The 22,118-nt window shown below is 45.1% G+C and overlaps 1 protein-coding gene across 4 annotated transcripts in view; it reads left to right on the top strand.

The window, feature by feature from the left end:
- wu:fj29h11 (uncharacterized) overlaps positions 1-22,118 on the top strand; it is a 48,644-nt gene that overhangs the window by 9,797 nt on the left and 16,729 nt on the right. For all 4 annotated transcript variants that reach the window (XM_065949599.1, XM_065949598.1, XM_065949600.1 and 1 more), the window contains 27 exons: positions 188-313; positions 403-600; positions 1,901-2,041; positions 3,283-3,546; positions 3,733-3,913; positions 3,996-4,162; positions 4,238-4,381; positions 5,227-5,399; positions 5,983-6,155; positions 6,372-6,596; positions 7,462-7,571; positions 7,794-8,006; positions 9,961-10,087; positions 10,173-10,410; positions 10,503-10,650; positions 11,272-11,449; positions 12,361-12,538; positions 12,750-12,876; positions 12,958-13,077; positions 13,193-13,355; positions 13,436-13,548; positions 13,760-13,910; positions 14,948-15,196; positions 15,392-15,601; positions 18,389-18,570; positions 18,717-18,900; positions 20,842-20,984. In XM_065949599.1, the coding sequence (XP_065805671.1) occupies positions 188-313; positions 403-600; positions 1,901-2,041; positions 3,283-3,546; positions 3,733-3,913; positions 3,996-4,162; positions 4,238-4,381; positions 5,227-5,399; positions 5,983-6,155; positions 6,372-6,596; positions 7,462-7,571; positions 7,794-8,006; positions 9,961-10,087; positions 10,173-10,410; positions 10,503-10,650; positions 11,272-11,449; positions 12,361-12,538; positions 12,750-12,876; positions 12,958-13,077; positions 13,193-13,355; positions 13,436-13,548; positions 13,760-13,910; positions 14,948-15,196; positions 15,392-15,601; positions 18,389-18,570; positions 18,717-18,900; positions 20,842-20,984 (4,626 nt within the window). The remainder of the gene's footprint in view (positions 1-187; positions 314-402; positions 601-1,900; positions 2,042-3,282; positions 3,547-3,732; positions 3,914-3,995; positions 4,163-4,237; positions 4,382-5,226; positions 5,400-5,982; positions 6,156-6,371; positions 6,597-7,461; positions 7,572-7,793; positions 8,007-9,960; positions 10,088-10,172; positions 10,411-10,502; positions 10,651-11,271; positions 11,450-12,360; positions 12,539-12,749; positions 12,877-12,957; positions 13,078-13,192; positions 13,356-13,435; positions 13,549-13,759; positions 13,911-14,947; positions 15,197-15,391; positions 15,602-18,388; positions 18,571-18,716; positions 18,901-20,841; positions 20,985-22,118) is intronic.

The raw sequence follows: 22,118 nt of genomic DNA, 5'->3' as shown, positions 1-22,118 counted from the left end.
AAGTTAGTTCAGCTGTGATAGAGTTTTCAGTAATTGTACTAAGGCGGTGTTCCTTTGTGAGTAAAGATAATCACACTCCTGTAGTATCCTGTCTATTTGCATAAGTTTGGTTGCAAAGGTGTGGTTTCCTCCCAGAGGAGATTTACTCTGAATGCATGAATGAGTCTTAACCAACTAACTGTTCCAGGTGATATCGAGGGTGTGCCAGCTGCTGCAGATTCCCTCTTTAGAAGCAGGAAGAATAATTCCATGGAAGATCCCGGCTCTCAAAGACCTTCAGTACTTAATGAGAGAGCTCAACATGTTCATCGAGGTGGGCCAACATGCCTCTGATAATACCTGTTTGATATGTAACGTATGGGTGATCGGTCTGTGTTGAAGTCTTCGTCTTCTCTCTGTCAGTGTACGGAGGCAGTGACGTCCATCTGCACCCTCTACGAGCTGGGACAGTCTCTGGCCGGCCTGAAGGACAAGAAGCACTACGAGGAGCTGAACCTAGGGCCTCTCTGCAAGCTTCCGATCGTCCACCGCATGTTCAAGATCGACAGCAACACCAAGGACGACGACATCCGCCAGATCCAGACATCCGACATCCTGAAGGTGAGATTGAAGGAGCAATATGTACCGTAAAATCTGGTGTATAAGACGCACTTTTAATACCTATTTTTTCGTCTTAAAAGTTTGCTGCGTCTTATACACCGGTGCAACCAATATACCAGTATAAAATACTGAAACATGCGCCGTCATTACAGCGGGGCAGCAGCCACTATCACTGCAACCTGATGCGATTAAAAACCTATCCCCATTTATTGTGTATTGAAAGCTGACTGCACACTGTGCTGGGAAAGACGGCAACATAGACCAGGCTGGCTGCTCGACTTTTTCCACATCTTTTCTCCCTCACAAGGTCATAATCATGCATTTACAGAAAACAATGGTATATTGTTCCGTAAGTAAACATTGTGGAGTGCTTTTTTGATAAAAGAGTCCTATATTAAAGTTAAAGAGTGACCAGCGGAGTCAGGCAGCGTGACTCGCAAGCTAGGAGTCTGTGCCTCGCAACTTCCCCTGCAGGCTGAGAGCTCAACTACCATACTGTAACTAGTAGGAGTGCAAACTCCCAAAAGTGAAAACAGACGGGACTTTAAGAGCGACACAGCTGCACAGAAAATGCACGTTGTAGACATCGCTGAACACAATATAAATCGTCACGCAGGAAAACAGTTTAAACTTTTTTTTCTCTCTAAGAGCCATTCAAAACTTCTTTTATACCGGTGTGACTTATATTCCGGATTTTACGGTAACTCTGACACCTAGTGTTTAAAATGGGTACTGCAGTCCAAAGTCTAAACATTATAGCGAGCTGCCTCCCCCCGCCCCCTCCTCTCTAGAATCGATGCTCACACAGGTTGCCATGTGGTGGACACTGAAGCTTCAGTGTTTATCCAGCTCTGCATCGGTCTGTAAACCTTTCTGTGTTCTAACCTCTCTCCATTTTTTAAAAGCATCTCCAATATTGATCCTAGTTTGAGCACGTTTCTGCTCGTGGAGCTTATTAGAAACATGCAGAGGCTTTTTAGGTCGGGTACAATCACTTCTATCTGAACCAGTTCTCTTGCCCGCTTCCATCGCTGCAACACCTGTTGGTTTGACCTGATAACTGGTAACTGAGGGGCGTCCAAAACGGCCGCGTGGGGGTGCCTTAAAACCGCCTACCTCCTCTGGTCCAAACAAATCCAGAGCATTCAGGACCAGAATCTAAAGTTAGAAGGAGGACATACTGGCTGCTGCATTGTTGTCAGAGAAGCCAGCACTTCAACATAGCATGTTTCCTTAATGTGTGATCATATAGGAAGGGATCCTCGTGCCTTCATGTGTCGTCTCTGTTTCCATTTTTCAGCAACTTCGTGTTTTTAGACGTCAGGTGAACAAACCCAAAGTGGACCTGGCTGAATTCATGAAGCACCTGGCCGATCATTACAGCTGTGACTCTCCATACGAACTGGGCATCAGGATACACAGCGTGGGGCTGCCTATATCAGTAAGATCTTATCATTCTGTACTGATCCTGTCCTGTATGGCTCTTGTCCTTTGAGGTCAAACATTTCACACACAGTAAGATAAACTCAAGAATAAACATTTGTTTCTCACCCCATCAGCAGGAAGTTGGTCCAAAACCCACCAAAAAATCTGAACCAGTTTGTCCGTACAACTGGCCATTAATTCAAAGACAGCTGAACTTCTTCAGTGAAATTGTTATGAATAGATGTTAAAACTAAGATCATGTATTTTAAAGGCAGTAAGGGTAAAAAAAAACAATGCACACCGTTCTGCACTGTGTGCAGAGCAGGGCAGATTTAGTGAGAGGACTTCCAGGTGAATATGAGGCTGACGATGAATCTACAGCAGATGTCACGACGACTAAAACAAAGAACATATGACGAGTAATATCTTCACCGGAACATCGGTGTGTAATGAAGAGAGACACACACTTTTTACCACATCCTACCTGTGAGAGGCTTTTCTGCAGTCGCCTCAAACACGGATCAAATCTGGACATTAAAACGAGCTCAGACGTCAGACTGACTCAGACCGACAGACTGAACCAGACCGAGAAGATCTGCAGCTCAAAACGAGACAGACTAGTCTCTGAAGCTATTACAGGACTGAAATGTTTTAACCTTGAAGAAGATTTTCATTTTGTATTTAGTTGTTTGTCTTCAGAGAGTCAGGTTTAAAACACGACTGTTTCATGTTTCAGAATAACTTCTGGTCTCTTCCTCTGTTAGAGCTGCTCGTTAGTTTGTGAGTTTGTCGTTGCAACAAAGTTTCTTACTCTCTCAGTTCTGATCTTTCTGCAGAAGATTTCTAAAAAATAAATTCTAAAAATCTAGAAATGTGTTGGCAAAAATGACAGAGTGACTGACAGAGTGACTAATGTTTGTATATATATGTTGACGTGTGTGCTGGGGAGGGACTGTATTTTCATCTACCAAAGGGGGGCCCTGCAGAGAAAGTTTATGAACCACTGCATCAAACCAACGTTAAAAATATTCTCTGGGATCACAAAGCTTCAATCACTGGGAGTGTCATCAGTCCCGGCACATGTCAGTCTGTTAAATTTACATTAGTATTATTTCATGTTGAAGGTCGAGGTGAAAACCAGGATAATTATTTCCACTGCAGACGGCCTCAGGCGATCACAGTTTAATACATAACAGGCTCTCAGTGTTAAAGTTGAGATGATGATGTCCTTTGACTCATCCTCCTCCTCCTCCTCAGACCTTGACGAAGGTGAGTCGTGCTGAGCACCTGATCCTGGAGCAGGCCCGGGAGCTGATCCAGAGGGAGCTGGGGGAAGAGGCCGAGGATCGGCTGAGGAAGATGAAGAGGAGCGTGAGCGATGTGTTGCAGGGAGCGGCTTCTTCCTTCTCCTCCACAGGAAACCACGAACTCAGGAAAAGATACGCCTCCATGACGGCGGCCGAGGTGGTGCTGGCTGTCTTCTCTAACGCTGAGGGGGTGTTCAGTCCCAAGATGGCTAAGGTGGGTGATCACATTGAGTACTCGTGTACACATCCAGACGTCCGCACGTCTGTCTGCCCAGCAGGTGATTAGAGAGGGAGAGACGTCACATGTACAGAATCTGACTCCAAATTTTTGGTGTCCATTTTTTCAGAGGTGTCAGAGAATGACGACTGTAATATTTGCTTTTGTTAATTTCCCCTCCAGCACGTGCAGAGCTTCCTGCTTCAGGTGTCAGGTAACCACCTGGCCACGGCTCTGTTTCAGCTCTCCATCTGTGGAGGCTCGCTAGCCGTCCCTCAGGACCTGGTGCCTAAAGACAAAACATCTAAAAACTCGGAGCCCTCGAAACCAGAGGACAACCTCACAGTGTCCCTCCCCAGTGAAGGTACGACTGCAGGACAAGTGAAAGAGTCTGCCCATGATGTCTGTGCGCCACAGGAGTGACGTTTGTTGTGTGTGTTTCTCAGGTAAAGTGAAGCAGATCCTTAAAGACAGCCTGTCCTCTCAGAGCTCAGCCGTCACTCTGGCACACATCGCTGCTCTGGAGAGAAAGCTGACCAAACACTTCCAGGTCAAAGACTTCCTCTCTTTGAAGCAGGGAAACTTCCTGGAGTTCCTGGTTAAACACGTCCAGGTACGAGGGTTTTTATTTTATTTCAAGATCTTTTTACCACCGTGCTGAGATGAGTGAACTTTATTGGTTGTGTAGCTGCTGCAGGACTGTATGGGCTCCACTCTGATTCTGAGCAGCAGCAGCATGGAGCTGTCGGGCAGCGGCTTCAGACCATCGAGACAAGACGTGTTCGAGTTCATCAACCAGTGTGGAGACATCACCTCCACAGATCCAGAGGAGGTGAGGCATTTCAACACACACTCAAATCCAGTTTGATCTTTTCCTTACACAACGATGTTTCTCTCTTAAGTCTGATTCAGACCAAAGAAAGGCAACAGGACGGAGCTCGCTGCAAGCACATGTCAAGCTGAACAGAGTAGATCGACCCGGACAGGAAGTCAGACAAGGAAACGCATCCGGTCAATTTCAAAATAAAACACAACATACAGACTCCTGATTGTATAATCCATCACTTTATCAACATGACGTCAAAACAGAATGAATTGGTGCGCTGGTGGCGCAGTGGTCAGTGCGCGCGCGCGCTCCATGTATGGAGGCTGTGGTCTTCCGGGCGGGCGGCCCGGGTTCGAGTCCGACCTGTGGCTCCTTTCCCGCATGTCATTCCCCACTCTCTCTCCCTAAATTTCCGACTCTATCCACTGTCCTATCTCTCCATTTAAGGCACAAAAAGCCCCAAAAATAAATCTTTAGAAAAATAAAAAATAAAATAAACAGAATGAACAACAAATCATCCTCAGAAACACAAAGCTATATTCTGTTCACTTTATTCCCGCGTGATATTTTGAACTCCCGATACCAGCTGCTCATAGCCGCGCTCACTCTTCTATACTATGTTATATTCTCCTGTTGAACTGAGACTCAACAGATTGACGGGCGTTACTCTGGGATGTTACAGACTGAGTAAAGACTGCCTTTACGTTGCAGATATAAAAGGAAGTGTTGCCTAGAAGTTGTGGAGTCATGTATCAGACGGTGAAAGACGATGATTACAGAAAGGTTCCAAGATTGAAATAGATGTAACACACAGTGACTCAGTGATTTTAAGACCCCCTTCCTGTCTCCAGCTCTTCCACATTGAGTCCGCTCTGAGGGCCCACTTCAGGCTGCGGGACAGTCGGGACCTGGGCTTTGGGACTCTGCAGATGCTGGTCGGTCTGGTGCAACGCCAGAGGTCTCTGGCGGGAGGAGGACTGAGCCCCGTCCACTACGAGTCCGCCCTGTTCGCCCGCAAACCGAGGTCAGGACAGTTTTGATTCAGTTTGATTTCATTGAAAGTTCACCGTCAGAAAATCAAACTTAAGTGTAATTGACTTCACTCCAGGAATAAATTGAAAGATGTATGTGCGTAAAGTGAAAGATAAAATACCTCAATGAAAATTGATTCACGATTCTCCGAACACAAGCCTGAGGACATAAAACATTTTAAAGCTCTTGAATAAATAAAATCATTTCATCAGATTTCTTTAACAGATCAAACAGTAAGATAAATATTTCACATCAACCAGAGACATAATTCATATGTTTCATTTTTCCTGCAACTGTAACTGAACATGCACAAATCTCTTTCTCTCCCCCCATCTTGCTCCTTCTCCCCCTCTCTCTCCCTCTCTCTCTCCCCACTCTCTCCCTCCCTCTCTCGCCCTCTCTCTCTCCTTCCCTCTCCCCACTCTCTCTTTCCCTCTCTCCTCCCTCTCCCCACTCTCTCCCACCCTCTCTTGCCCTCTCTCCCCCCCTCTCTCCCTCCCTCTCTCGCCCACTCTATCCCTCCCTCTCTCGCCCTCTTTCTCTCCCTCCCCCTTCCTCCCTCTCTCCATGCACAGTGCTGAATCTGGAATTGTGGCGGTGGGATGTCTGGGTGAGGTGTCCAAGGAGCAGGCGCTGTCCAGCCTGCTGTGCTGCCCCCTGCTGGAGGATTTAAGTGAGTGGAGTCAGTGGGAGCTGGTGTTCAAAGTGCATCACGGCCCCCTAAAAGATTTCATCGAGAGAAACGCAGGTAAGAGTCTAACGCAGTGAGTCTCGGTATCACCTGTAAAAACATGCCGCACCTTTTCTTCTGCAGAGACATGAATCCTGCTCAGAGTTTATTAAACTTTCCTTTTTGGGAAAAGCAAATTACAGTAAATAAAAAGGTTGTTGGGCTGTTGGTCAGTCCTCAATATTTAAACACACATATTTCTGCAACATGTGAACTCTTTTTATTCTCTGACAGGGAACACAGGTTTGTCAGCGCTGGAGGTGACGCCTGGTCAGCTGTTCAGGATCACCTCACACACAGGAGACAAACACTTCTCAGCTGCCGTGACCATGCTTGACCCCGTGGGAACAGCAGGACACCTGGTTTCCATGGTGATCGCTGATGGGGTCGCCAACACTCCCACCGCCCTCCTGGCCAATCACGTGCAGCGCTCACTGGACGCAGCCGTCGCTCGAGAAGGTAGCGACCAGAGTTTTACAAACACAATAAAAAATATGAACGAAAAACTGTTTAGAGGTCCTGATCAGAAGATCAGAGAAGGCAGCTGCTAGAATAGGGACACAGTAATTCAGTTATGTAGGTAGGAGTCAGGACTTAAGGAGGTAAGAGTTGGAGTGATGTGGGAAAGACAAGCAGTGTGTGTTAACGACCTCGCTGCTGCATTTTATACCAACTGTAGACGTAATGTTGAGGACTAAGAAATGACGGTGAAGAGAGAGCTGCATTCATCTGATTGATATGAAACCTTTATAAAACAATAGTGCAAAAACACCAGATGACCTCTGTACCTGGTTACCAGAGGCTTGGTTGACAAGGCCACTCGGGTGTTTGAATACTGTTTAGAATATTTGTGATTTTTCAAGTTTGGTTTCAGCTCTTAGGTTGCAACACAAATAGGAGTCGAGACAAAATAACATGACATTTAGTTACAAAACAAAATGAAATAGTGTGTTAAACAAAAAAGAAAGAGCTGTGCGGCGCTGAGCAGGTGGGGAGGAAACGTCTGTCTGGAGAGGAGGATTTATTGATGAGGACTACACTGGGCCGTGGTGTAGTCCCCATCCCCTAATTAGGACCTCGCTTTGACCGTAATCTCCAACAGAGAAGAAAGAACCAGCAAAACCTGGACACCTGGTGGTGTGGAGGGGTCATCACAGTCTTTGAATGTGCAGCCAGCATAGAGTACAGGATCAGCAGAGTCCTGAGTAAATGATTCAGGTTGAGTTTAGCTGCTATAAGTGAAGATGGTTGTTTCTCCTGGAAGTGTTGAATCCTTTAACATGTAAGTGTGGATGTTTGCTAACATAATGTTTGTGTTTGTCAGGAATGTCTCAGGATGAAGAGGACGTGTCGTGTTACAGCACAGTGGCTAAATTCCTCCTGGAGTGTTTTATAAGAATCCCGTCCAGAATCAGCCAGGCTGTCCTGAACAAGGTTGGTCCCACTGCTCCGCTCATGTTCCTCAGTCACATACAGCACATTCATTTTTATTATATCAGTCTGTTTATTAAGATACAACCAGGAAACATGTTCACACAATGTAAACAAGAAAGTAAAGTGGCGCAGTATTCAGAGTGACCTCAGCACACTTGTATGGATGGATAAAATATGACACCTGCTGCCTCCGATCACATGTGTTGTGAATGTGACCTTCAGGTGTTCCTGGAGCCGTTCTCTGGCGTCCTGGGTCAGACCAAGTCCAAACAAGTCCTGATCACCATGGCCCAGTCTGACCCGAGACACCTGAACTGTCTGCACCGGCTGGGGATCCTGCTGGGCGTCATCGAGTGGAGCAAAGACTTCCAGAAGAAACTGAACGCACGGCAGAACCCCAGAGACGCACAGCCAGCTGCTGAGGAACGCAGCAAGGTCAGAGTTGAATAATAAGTCATTAAAATGTTCAAATAACTGCAGCAGAGTAAAACGATTCACACAGCAGCTGCTCGTCTGTAGACAACATCAGTTTGTGATGTCCGGTATGAGCTGAAGATCCTTTATGAGCAAGGGCACCCACCCTGTCAAAGGAACCTAGAGTAGTGAACATATGTTTATGTAACATAAACACATATTTCTATATTTTCTCACTGAGAGAGCCAGGTATTCATAGCTTTCACATGACGTCACACTCTAATGGTAACGCCCACTTGGAGGGCGAGAAAGACTCTCTACCACAGTACGGTACTGAGAAGTTACTGGTCTCAGTTGCCCCCTACGTGTGTTTATCTATGGGTTAGGGTTTTTTATTTTTCAAATGAAATACCGGTGTTGTTTAATATGATATACTAACCAACGAGGAGACCAACCCGAGTTTTGCTTCTACAGAATTCAATCCGACAAAAAAAACAGAAAGGAGGACGTTTGTGGATTAATGCAGTTAGACCCTCCACGGCCCCTGTGACGGGGAACATCAGACTTCTCATCCTGACATCAATTATTGTGTTGACTAAATCTAAATATTCCTGCCGTTAACTCAAATTACTGTCCCAGAACACTGCAATTGACAGCTGATACTATCACTAGCTAACGCTCACTAGCTAATGTCAGCTAATTAGCACTCACTGATGCTTTAATGATGAGGAATTTCTTGCCCTTCACTTCTCAAACAGCAGCATTATCGACCCAGACCGATGAATAATACATAAAGCTGCCTATATGTTTGTAAACTTTCATCCTACAGTGGTGTAAGGAGAGGGATTCTCCTCTAAATATCAGCACTATCACTGAAGTGACGTTCTGGTGTTACGGTGAAAAGAGTGACCATGTTAACTGATGACTTTCAGACAAACGCAACTGAAAGTGTCCTAACAAATGCCTCTTTGTTTTGTTTTTTGTATTATCATAATGTCAAAATTACTTATGAGATATGTTTTAATGAAAGCTAAACAAATAGGCTTTCGTTAGTACTCGTAACGTACGACAACCAGACTCACTCGGCTGAGAGTCACCAGTTAACACGGTAACTCTTTTAAACGTAACACCGGCACGGACTTTGCCGTTTCAATAAATAGTGTGCTGTTAAAGTATTGCAAGTGCCCCAAACTCAAAGTTTATCTCAATATCTTAGTTTTGCTGTGGTTGTCAGGTGATGTAAACATGTGTTGTTTACAGGAGATGTTAAATCCTGCACAGTACCCTGTGCTGCAGTTCTACAGGGTTTTCAATGGTGGCCGTTAATTTCCTGAGTGATTTTTGCCCTCCAGCCCGTGCTGGTGACGTCACTGAAAGCTATGAATTATTGATGTGGGCATGCTGCTCAGATCACAGGTGGACAGCAGCTGATTATACCTGACCACGTCATGTGTCTCCAGTGACCGCCGCGTGTGACTCACTGTCCCGCTTCATAAACTCAGAGCTTCACTCGACTTGTACACATGGAATGACGATGACGAACCCTGAATGCACCACCATTGCCACCAATCAAGACTAGCAAGTTCCAGGTCCCCGTCCCAGCTGCAGGTTCTGTTCAATATACCGTATCCTCTCAGTGAGCTTCAGAGACGGGCTGTGTGACCACGGACATGTTTGATGCAGTGAGAGCTTTTCAAGACAATCTGAGCACGTGGGAGACTCAGACGCAGGAAGTTAACTTTGTGCAATGTTCAGTGACAAACCAGGTCTCTTTAGCTGTGTTCCCACACTGTGCAGTTACACTGTGCAGTTACACTTGGCACAATGTTAGCTGCTACACTACATGTGTCGTATCTCACTCTCATTGTGGGATGTTATAAAAGAAGGGCAAGTTGGCACTCCATCGGTCAACGTAGTGCAGCTGCATGTGTTAAAGTTACTCTTTGTGTCTCCGTCTCTCTTTTCTTGACTTTAGTCTAATCTGATGGATTCTGAGAGCAGCAGTCTGTCGGCTCTGAACACGAGTGAAGACGAGTTTGCGGAGGACAACATGATGGATGGCAGCTTCGTCTCCTCCAGTCTCAACCAGACTCTCCAACCAGGTGACCTCAGCCTCTTGTTGTTATACTTTGTTAATGAACCATGCTCTGGTTTCTTATTGTTTGATTTCTTAATGTTTTCATTCAGTGAACAGCAAGCATGACGATGAGGAGGAAGAGGAGGAGGAGGGAGATGATGAAGAGGAGCTGTATGAGCTGGCCTCTCTGCCTAACGGAGAAGCATCAGCTGTCAGCAGTGAAGCCGAAGGAGTTCAGGACGAGGATGAGGAGAAGTCCAAAATATCTGATTCTGTTGAGCAGGAATCATCCGTCAGCCAATCAGAGAGCATGTTAGACCTCCACAGAGCAGTCATCGAGGACATCAGGTGTGTTTTGTTACTACAGTGTGTGTATTAGGTTATCATCAATCCTAAAAGAGCAGCTCGTCTAAACGCTCTCCTCCACGTCTCCTTTACAGAAAGAGTAAGTTCGGGATCGGCGTGGAGCTGAACGCTGAAGGTCAGAGGCTGATACAGGGCCATCAGGAGCTTCTGGGCCGCAGCTTGGACCGCCTCTCCACTGAACTCTACAGCAAAGACACACACTTTGTCCTGGAGCTCATTCAGGTGACTCCTTTAAAAACACACAGGAAGATCATTCACATGTATTTATAGTCAAATGAGTGATGTGACATGAACAGGGCGGGGCTCTCCATGACACTCTGACGGGGATGTCTCTAAATACGAGAGCAGATGAAGGTTTTTATCAGGAACATTCAACACTTCAGATTTTATGCTCCTCAGATTGGTTCCTGGTCTCCTCACATAATGATTGGAGAGATGGATATCCTTTAAACTTAAAGGAACATCATATTTAGATGTTCTGCAGAGTTTCATTCTTCAGTTGTGAAAATGGAGCTGTTAGTTTGCATAACAACCCTGGGACATTTATTAAAAATAAAAACTAATATATAGATCAGGGATGGGCAACTTTGGTCACAGCAAGGGCCACATTCATTTAATTCTCATTGCCAAGGGGCCAAATTGTAGGATGTAAAAAAGTTCACAAATTTCGTCATGTTTTCTTTGTGTTTCCGATTAATTGATTTGTAAAAATTGACCTGAGGGCCACGTTGAGGGTTGATGGGGGCCACATGTGGCAGATTTTAGGAATATGAATATTTATAGAAATACAGAGAATGCCACCTGAGACTGTTCTATTAATTATTTTGTTTTATATTTTCCCAGAATGCCGATGACAACAGTTACCCATCAGAGGACGGCTTGGTTCCTTCTCTGGCCTTCGTGGTGGAGAGAGACTGCATCACCATCCTCAACAACGAGAGCGGCTTCCAGGAGACTAACATCCGAGCCATCTGTGACGTGGGCAACAGCACCAAGGGCAAGCACAAGTATGGATACATAGGTGAGTGTGTGCACAAGTACGGATACATACGTGTGTGTGTGTGTGTGTGTGTGTGTGTGTGTGTGTGTGTGTGTGTGTGTGTGTGTGTGTGTGTGTGTGTGTGTGTGTGTGTGTGTGTGTGTGTGTGTGTGTGTGTGTGTGTGTGTGTGTGTGTGTGTGTGTGTGTGTGTGTGTGTGTGTGTGTGTGTGTGTGCGCGCAAGTATGGATACATAGGTGAGTGTGTGCACAAGTACGGATACATACGTGTGTGTGTGTGTGTGTGTGTGTGTGTGTGTGTGTGTGTGTGCGCGCAAGTATGGATACATAGGTGAGTGTGTGCACAAGTACGGATACATACATAGGTGAGTGTGTGCACAAGTACGGATACATACATAGGTGAGTGTGTGCACAAGTACGGATACATACATGTGTGTGTGTGCACAAGTACGGATACATACATAGGTGAGTGTGTGCACAAGTACGGATACATACATGTGTGTGTGTGTGTGCACAAGTACGGATACACACATGTGAGTGTGTGCACAAGTACAGATACATACATGTGTGTGTGTGTGTGTGTGTGCACAAGTACGGATACATACATGTGAGTGTGTGCACAAGTATGGATACATACATGTGTGTGTGTGCACAAGTACGATACATAGGTGAGTGTGTGCAAAAGTACGGATACATAGGTGAGTGTGTGCACAAGTAGAGATACATAGGTGAGTGTGTGCACAAGTGTACTTGTCCATGTGCATGGGAACACACAGGTTAGGGTGTACAACAGGAACAGGTGTGTTTACACAATGATACACAGGTGAGAGTGTGTGCACGACGACACACAAATGAGTGTCAGTCAGTGATGTCAGGGTTTCTTACTGTTAGAAATGTGACCATGTCTTTATCCTGGCTCCTCCTCTCCTCACAGGACAAAAAGGAATTGGCTTCAAGTCCGTGTTTAAAGTCACAGACTGTCCTGAGATTCACTCTAACGGCTTCCATCTGCACTTTGACAAGACCTGCGGCCCCATGGGATACATCCTCCCTCACTGGGGCGAAGACGAGAGGACGCTGGACACTGACCTGAAGGAGCTGAACCTGCACAGGTCAGAAGATACACTAACAGCAGAGATTTACACTTGTAACTGTCACATTTCCCAACAGCAGAATAAAATCATGCAAGTTCTGCTGGAACGCCGTGTTGTTGGTTGTTTCTGGTGATCAGTAAAATCAGTCACATCAGTCACAGGTGTCTAAGCAGCAACCAGCCAGCTTACATGTAGGGTCCTCAGATTTGTCTTCATGTGTTTGTATCAGCTGGACCACAAAGATCTGCCTCCCTCTGCGCTCTGACAACCATCAGACCAGAAACCTGTTCCATGACGTGCACCCCTCCCTGTTGCTCTTTCTGCATCGTCTGCGCTCCATCACCATCTACAACCAGGTAGGACTCACACCTTTCCTCCCTGTGGGTTATTAAAGCTCGAGCGGAAGATGAAGAAGTATTGCCTGTTTCCTCCTGTAGAGCGAGAAGCGTCTGGTGATGATGACTCGGAAAGACCTGAGTCACAACGTGCTGGAGGTGGAGCACACGGAGGGCATCGAGCGCTGGCTGGTGGTCAAAACTACGGTCCAGCCCAAGAAGGTAACACATACACTCTCACACACACACGCATGCCCCCTTATCATATCTTATTAAAGATATGGTAATATATTAAAATCCTTTTCTGTAAGAAGTCAGTCTTTTTTCTTGTTTTCAGCTTCAGCTTCAGATCAAAGAGAACGTTGAATCCACAGAGCTCGCCCTCGCCTTCCAGCTTAACAGCGACATCACAGGAAGTGACATCATATTCCAGCCACAGAAACAACCTGTTTTCGCTTACCTGCCACTGCGCAGCTTCGGCTTCCGCTTCATCATCCAAGGTGAGGATGAAAACACGGATTACTGAGCTGTCAGTCACAGACACAAAGTTTGTGTAATAACGAAAAGATGTTTCCTTCAGGTGACTTTGACATCCCGTCTTCACGAGAGGACGTAGACAGAGACAGCTCCTGGAACCAGTGGCTTCGATCTGAGATACCAGAACTCTTCCTGCAGGCCATGGACGTCTTCACTGTAAGATCAATCCACTCCTTTTCATTATATAACTGAAGAATCTGTCAAGGAAAACTGGCTATAGTGTAGTGCTGCAGTTTTTCTATGATCCAATCAGAACTTGGATCTGGTCTCCTCTGTGATGTCCACCTGAAGACCCCCTCCATCTTACGTGTGAGCTATTTTTCCAGGTGACATTAAGAAGGATTCTTGTTTATTCTCCTTGTTTCAGAATCATCCAGAGTTCAGGAGGCTGAGGGGTCTCTGTCAGTTCCTGCAGTTCATCCCCCTCCCTGATGAGGTGTTGGACTTCTTCAAGCCTGTTGCCGGGAAGATTATTCAGCTGCTGAAGGGCAAACCCTTCCTGCCCACACTCAGCTCAGGTATTACACTATGATAGGTTCATCCCAACACCAGAGGTTTAAACTTGGATATGATTCAAGTAAAAATCAGACCAAAAAATCTTGATACCATGGCAACAAACATAGAAGTCCTAGACCTACAATGTTGGGTCATTTATTGATTTTAGTTGTCAAAAGTTGCAGGAAAACTCTAACACACTGTGTAAATAACACAAATACATTTTCAATATTTCAGTACAGAAATGTTGCCAATGTTGTGTTATTTAGACAGTGTGAAAGTGTTTGCCTCCATTTTTTGATGAGCTCACTCATGGAGATGTATGACGTGATATACCTACTACATTATATGATACACTATAAAAAAATATTTTATACTTCATTATTCTTCACACACACACAAAATGAAAAACAAGCTAATGATGCCATTTATCATGTATTGCAAGCCGTAGGGATACATGACGTGTATTGGAGCCAGAGCAGGCTGGCTCCAAGAATTTTTTAATATCTTTTCCTCCTCACGAGGTCATAATGGAGCATTTAAAGAAAACGGTTTTATATTTTCCAGTAAATAAAGATTGAGAGCTCGGCTAGTGTACTGTAGCTAGCAGGAGAGCAAACGCCACAAAGAGAAAACAGACGGTACCAAAGAGCGACACAGCTGCTGAGAAGCTGCATGTTGTGGACTTTGCTTCATTAGAAATCATCACACAGAAGTTTTAACCTTCTTTCCCTCTGAGAGATCTTCAAAATAAGACTGGTGCCACTTATATTCCAGATTTTACAGTGAAGATAGAACATTTTTTGGCCCCAGTTAAAAAAATCAAGTAGAGGTTTTCTAGCACACAGCACAGGTGTAATCAAAGTGAAATCCTGCTGGTTGAACTGGATGAGCAGCAGGGTATCTCCATCACCTGTCACAGGCTCAGGTGTTGTTATGAATTACCTGTGATGAACCCTCTCTTAGCTGTCAGGCTGTGTTGTAATAAAGCTGTTAAACCCTTTTCTTAGATGATCAGGTGATGCTCTAAACCTGTAAAAACCTCTTCTCCCTCTGTCAGGCGATCAGGTGGTGTACAAGCTGCCGTCTCAGGTGGCCGTCTGTCAGGACGCTGTGATCCGCGACGTCATTGGAGGAGAGGAGCTCGAGCGTCATCTGTCCCTGTCTTACCTCCATCCTGATCTGAGCAAGGCCGCGCCCACCTCCCTGCTCACCCACCTGGGAGTCAGATACCTGCGGGGATCTGATGTTACCACGGTAACCACAGCCATGGCCAAGGAGCAGATGAGGGTGGAAGGCATCCATTCAGGTGAGACACCACTTTTATCCTCAGACTTGCGATGTGATGATTTAAAGATTGAAAAGTGAAATAATAAAATATAAATCTTCTTTTTCATTTTTAAACTGGTCATAGTGAATTATTTTAATATTTAATATTTTATTCTGACAAGATTTCTCTGTAAATATAAATACATAAGTTTGCCATTCCCCTCCTGTCCTGTAGAGGGCGGTCTGCGTCAGTTGGCCCGCCTGCTGGTTTGTAACTTCCGCGCTCTGGAGCACGGCTACGGAGAGGCGGACTCAATCCTGCAGACCCTCAGAGATTTACCTTTAATCCCCTTGGCCGACGGACGTGTGGTGGCCCTGAACGGGGAGGGGGTCTTCTTCCCGATGGAGGAAACCAAGAAGAAGAAGAAATCTCAGGCTGACTCAGGTGAACTCATCTCAGGGTACACTCCCCCTCAGGGCACACCCCCCTCAGGGTACACTCCCCCTCAGGGTACATCCCCCCTCAGGGTACACTCCCCCTCATGGTACAGCCCCCCCCCCCCCCCCCCCCCCCCCTTAGTGGTGCAGTGTGATTGAAGAATCTGCAAAATCAAAGAGATAAAAAACAGGATCAGGGGTCTCATTATAAAAGAGTGCGTAAAATCCATACTAAAAATGTACTTGCGCTGAAAACCTGGAAATGGCGTTCGCACAAAATAATTCAGATTTATAAAACCGTTCATTCGCACACCTGCACGCAATGTTTCCTTTATAAATCACGATCCACCTGGAAATGTGCGCACGTAGATTAGCCCCATGGTCCACCCTGTACACGCCCTCTACACGCCCTCTACACGCCCACAATCAACCATAAACGGTCAATGCAAAGCAGCTCGTGATGAAAATGCAAACAAACGAGGGGGCGGAGCAAAGGTTTCCAGCGCTGGATCGCGGCGAAACTTGGAAGTTTAGGCGAAGAAACTAAACTTTCTGACCCAGAAAGGGAGGAGCTTGTGAATGAAGTGAAGGATAAAATGGACATATCGGTAGTTTACTGCAGCAGGAGGATCGCAAACTGATGAAAAATCAGAGAATGACACCACGTCGCTGCTTTATTCACGCCGTAATATGTGCCAAAACATCCACCGTTCATCATTACGCACGAGTATATCTGCAATGTTTACATGTTTACTCGACCCACACTGATTTCTTCATATATTGACAGAGAGGACACGTCAGTCAGCAGTCTCCCTCAGTCTATCATATTCTAAAGATAAGATAATCAAAAGTTTGATCAATGAGCAACAACTTTTAAGTGTTGGCCACATTTTTTCGTGGGAAACTCCGTCTGCTCTGTGACTAATTATGAGGATATATAGACCTAATGATCCTGTCAGAGATGCCCCGACTTAACGTCCACACTTGAATTATTTACAGAATAAATACATGCAGCTGATGAAGACGTGCTGAGTAACGAGAAGGTGAAATGTGTGAAGCCATCGCCATGTCTCTGTGCGCTCTGACGCAGTCATCTTTATTCAAACTAAAAACCACACTTGATGATAAATGCACGATATTGAAAGATATTAATGAAAACTGGTGGCTCTATGGTTTTTGTGTTAGTCTAATGTTTAACTCTACATCAGTGATTACATTAGTGTACAGTCCAGTCCGTCTGGGATAAGACGTGTATGTGGCGGACTTTAATTTTTAATTTTTTTCGTTTATTGTCATATTGAAAGTTACTTATCGGAAACGGCTCACTACATGCGCGCTAAAGCCTAAATAAAACCGTCGGTTTTAATGATTCTGATGATGTGGATCTGTCAGTAAAGTTTGATATTTAGTGAAATAAAATGTGGAAGAGACATCAATGCACGCTTCAATTCACCACTTTGCCGTCTGTGTCGCCAATTTCCCATGCCTCCAAAATGTACGTACGCTTGGGTCAGAGTTTGCTTACCGGTGCGCACATTTTATCATCACATTTGTTTTTATAGATCACAAACTTTGCGTGGGAAAAGGCGGCTGCCAGTTTCAGGGCCCGTTTTGTGCGTACGCAACGGTTCTAAATGAGACCCCTGATCTGTGCATCAATCTTCTTTTCTGGTTTGAAATAAATCATTTCAACAACACGGTCGACTACAGGTCAAGTTGTGTACATGAGAACACGTTAAGACAAGTTACCCTTTGTACATTGCTCACATTTTCAAAGATTTCCTCGATTTCCCGTTATCACACCGGTTGATCCGCACTTATTGATGATGACACGCATCACAACGATCACTGCAGAAAAATATTAAAACAACAGCATGAGAAGCTACAGCTTTAACATGAGACATACTCACACCACAATCAGTGCATTTACAGGAGACGTGCAGTCAGAGGACTTCTCCCTTTCTCACTCCCACTCGTGCAGTGATTTTATGGATGAATTCAAAATATACTCAGCCCAGATATATGTGTGGGAAACACTGATCTATGAATATATATCTACATAGGTATATATGTTATCATGTATATGTGTATACAGTAATACATTTAGAAGTATACATATATTAAGGCGTGTTTTCAGGGTAGCGAGGGAAGGCGGAGCTTAAAGATGAAGTCGCGTGTGATGGTTTCACAGCGACAGCTCAGAGTTCTGATGAAATATTGAGCAGCGCAGAGCTCAGCGGGGAAACGCTCGCGCTGACTCTGGGCTCAGGGAAAATAAAGTAGGTCAGACGAGGTTTTCAGTCACACATGTTGAAGTTTGACTTTATTTAAACATCAACTATAAGACACAAAGAAACCCAGAGAGATGGGAAAACAGGAACCCTTTACACTCTGCTGTAGAAATCTGAAGTCTGATTGTGATCTTTTTTTTATGGATCATTTCCAAATGCTTCATATCTATGCCATTTCAAAAGTTATCCTTAACACTATAAGAATAACCCAATCGTCTGTGTTCTCCCATCTTTGTAACACCATCACCACCATGAGTTACACCTACCATGAGCTAGGTGTAAGATTTAAGGTGTAACTTCTTAAGGTGTAACTTCTTCCTCCGTTGGAACGATGTCAGCTGCTGCAACACCTTAAATGTTAGCAGAACTTACGTTCAAACTAAAGCAGAGCTGGTGACACCCGCTGCAGAACTTGAACATAGATTTTATAACCTACAGTCTAATACTAATAGTACAGCTCATCAGCTCAGTTAAAACTTGTGTTATCTCTCGTCGCTCCTCAGGTCCTCTGTCTGCGCTGTATAAAGACGTCAGTGTGGTTCACCCGTCTCTGCTCAGCTGTGTGGATCCTCTGCAGAGTCAGCAGGTCCAGGAGCTGCTCAGGAGACTCGGAGTCCACGACCTGGAGCCTCAACAGCTGCTGCAGCAACACATCTACCCCACCTTACAGAGCAACAGATGGAAGGTACCTTACTGCACAAACTATGGTCACTGTCACAGAGAGGATTTATGCTTCATTCACACAGATTATGAAAAGTATTCCCCCTACGTCTTTCTTTCTTTCTTCCTGTCTCTCATGGCCCTGTTTTATTTCTGCCTCCCCCCCTCCAGTCGAAGCCCCCTGAAGTGGTGGTCAGTTACCTGGTCTTCATCAAGCAGCACTCGTCCTCGAGTCAGGACTACGCAGAAACTGCAATACCCGTCCTCACCAACAGGGGGCTGCAGTGCCCAGCTGACGAGAGGGTGCACTTCTCTGAAGAGTACGGAAACATCAACCTGCCTGAGACACTGCCTGGTAGGAGAGACACACACACACACACACACACACACACACACACACACACACACACACACACACACACACACACACACACACACACACACACACTGGCCCGGATAGATGATGGATCAGAACCCTTTGAAAAGAGGTACAAATGTTCTCGTCCTGCACATTTAAACACACAGATGCAGCTTTTCAAACAAAATAAATCCAAAAAAAAGTTTGAGCGTCACACCTCTTATAAATACGCAGTTACCACCAACCCCCAGCAGAAGACCATTTTTTCACTCTAACTTAGGGTTCCCACTCGTCCTGGAAAACCTGGAAATCAGTTGACTAATTTTCCAGTACTGGAAAATGACAGGAAAAAGTCAAATGTCCTGGAAAATCATGTGTGGTCCTGGAAAATTGTTCCAACACTCTGCTACAGGGTTGGACATTTTCACCTCTGCACGTTAATAAAAGTAGCGATTTGTTACATTAATCCACAACGCAGATTGAATCGAAGTCAATAGATAATGTAATGGCTCCGCCTCCCCCTCGTGTCAAAAGCTGATATTTATTTACAATTTAGTTGAGAGGATGGAGCGAAAAGATCCTTCACAAAAAGAGATAAAAACACCATGAGAGTGAATTGTGGCAAAAACTATCAGGTAGACTTGTGTTTTCTCCTCGCTTTGAGGTCAGCACATTAACAGTAGTTAGTTAACATTATTGATGGCGTGCTAGCTTGCACTGAATCTCTCTCTCTAGTCAGTCTTTCTTACTAAGGCTGTGTTCTGCTATGACTTTGTGCCTGACAAAAATGAGAGTGAAATACAACTATTTCATACGTTTGATAAATGCCAATTGGCAATGTTTATAAACTGCGGATTGGGAAAGATATCCACATCACGTGTTGAAAAAAAGGTTAATTTGCACAATGAATAGGTACCCAACTGTGTGAGCCAAACACGGGCCGAATACTGGCTAACCCTTAACTTTGCTAGCATTGTCTCTTCAAATGCAAAACTGCGCTCTTAAGGGTAAAAAATGGACCATAACGTGATATTAAATGTTTAACCTTTGAAGCGGTACCTCACAGTGGATGTGATTAACCTTGGTAAAGACTACACTTAATACTGGTGTGGCATGATCACGGACTGTCATACCAGCTCGATCATCGCTGAAAATGTCCTGGAAAAGTCCTGGAAAATGATCTATGGAAAAAAGTGGGAACCCTGCTAACTGTGCGTGGCTGTTAGCGAGAAAGGGACCTAATAATGGATCATATAATACAAACTGCACTGACGCACAGAGACGCTGTTTGCTCTGCAGCACAGTTTGTTTGTGTGTGTTTGTGAATCAGACGATGTCTTCTAACTCATTTGAGGCAGGTCGGGTTTTCTGGCACAACTTCACCAACTTTCAAGGTGCATGGAGAGTGAAGGGGCTCCAGGAGGGCAAAAAGCTGAAGCAACACTTGTAGTATAAAGAACAACTTTATGAGACTGATGTGTTTCAGCCCTGATGAAGGCCACAAAACAAAACGTGTCGGTCTAATAAAGATGTTCTTTAAACTTCAGGTGTGCAGCTTTTTGACTCATTGGAGCAGGCTGAACGAGCTTGCATGCTGCACAGTCCCTCAGGGAATCAAGCCCTGAGAGTGTTTTTGTTCCCATTTTAACACTTATTTGTACTTACAGTTTCCATGCCTTGAACAGTGTAAGAGCATTAAAGATAGAAAGAGTTCTCACAGCCCTTCAGCTATAATCACATCTGTTAAATAATCTCTGCAGCAGATTTCCTTTGAGATGAAACTAATTACATGAAGGTCCTGAATAATGAACATCAGCTCACTCTCGAGCTTTGATTAACATCTCCTCCTCCTGCTCTCCATCCTACTGGTGCTTCACGCGTGTCATACAGAATATCTTTATGCTCCTAAACCCCTCTCCGTCTTTTCTGTCTCCTCAGGTTGTGATTGGCTGCTGCTGAGTCCCTGCTACGTGCAGACAGACGGAGACGTGGCGGGATGGAGGGAGCTGTTCAGCAGGCTGGGAGTCAGAGACGGACTCATCATCCGCAAACAGACAAGGACGCTCAGCGCTCAAGAGCTGGTGAGGATGATGTTCCTGATCAGTCACCTCACATATTTATCATTCACTCTCTTCAAAATACTAATACAGTCTGACGAAAAGACCAGGGTGAGGTCCTGATGGGTCCAAAAAGATCAGAGCGAGGTCCTTACAGGTACATAAAGACCAGAGCGAGGTCCTGATGGGTACAAAATAGACCAGAGCGAGGTCCTTAAAGGTACATAAAGATCAGAGCGAGGTCCTTACAGGTACATAAAGATCAGAGCGAGGTCCTTACAGGTACATAAAGATCAGAGCAAGGTCCTTAAAGGTACATAAAGATCAGAGCGAGGTCCTGATGGGTCCAAAAAGATCAGAGCGAGGTCCTTACAGGTACAAAAAGACCAAAGGTAGGTGCTGACGGTGTCCCTGGATTCAGTGATGATGAAAGCTGAAGATGAGTTGTGTAAGGGCACAATATTTTCTGGTTGCATGGCGACAAGAATCAGAAGAGAATCCTCCTGCACTAGAAAACACAATGAGTCATGAGGATGACGACAAGTAGATTAAAGGATGAAAATATTAAACATGATGAGTCACAGCAGAATAGCAGAGAGCTGTATGAGCCGTAGAGACAAGACAGACAGGTGAGGGACGGGAGAGGCACATGTGACGCACAGGACAGACAAGTGAGGGACGGGACAGACAGGAGAGAGAGAGGACTGACAGGTGAGGGAGAGGACAAACAGGTGAGGGACAGGACAGACAGGTGACGCACAGGGCACACAGGTGAGGGAGAAGAAAGGAAAGGGACAGGAGAGAGAGAAGACAGACAGGTAAGGGAGAGGACAGACAAGTGAGGGAAAGGACAGACAGGTGAGGGAGAGGACAGAAAAGCGAGGGACAGGACAGACAGGTGAGAGACGGGAGAGGGACAGGCCATACAGGTAAGGGAAGGAGAAGAGAGACAGGTGAGATATGGAGGGGACATCTTTCTGCTTGACATTTTAAATGATGGTTTTGCTCTGATTTTGGAGTTTAAATTAAGACATATTGTTCACTCTGGTTTACATCAGAGTTCAGTTTGGTGTTGAAACATGAACGTTTCTGTGTGCAGATTTATTCATAAAACACACTTTTAGTCCTCAGCATGTGAGTTTGTGCTCATGACTCATT

The sequence above is a fragment of the Labrus bergylta genome, chromosome 21 (assembly GCF_963930695.1).
Source record: "Labrus bergylta chromosome 21, fLabBer1.1, whole genome shotgun sequence".
In the NCBI taxonomy this organism is placed as follows: Eukaryota; Metazoa; Chordata; class Actinopteri; order Labriformes; family Labridae; genus Labrus; species Labrus bergylta.
This window is presented reverse-complemented; position numbering and strand designations above follow the sequence as displayed.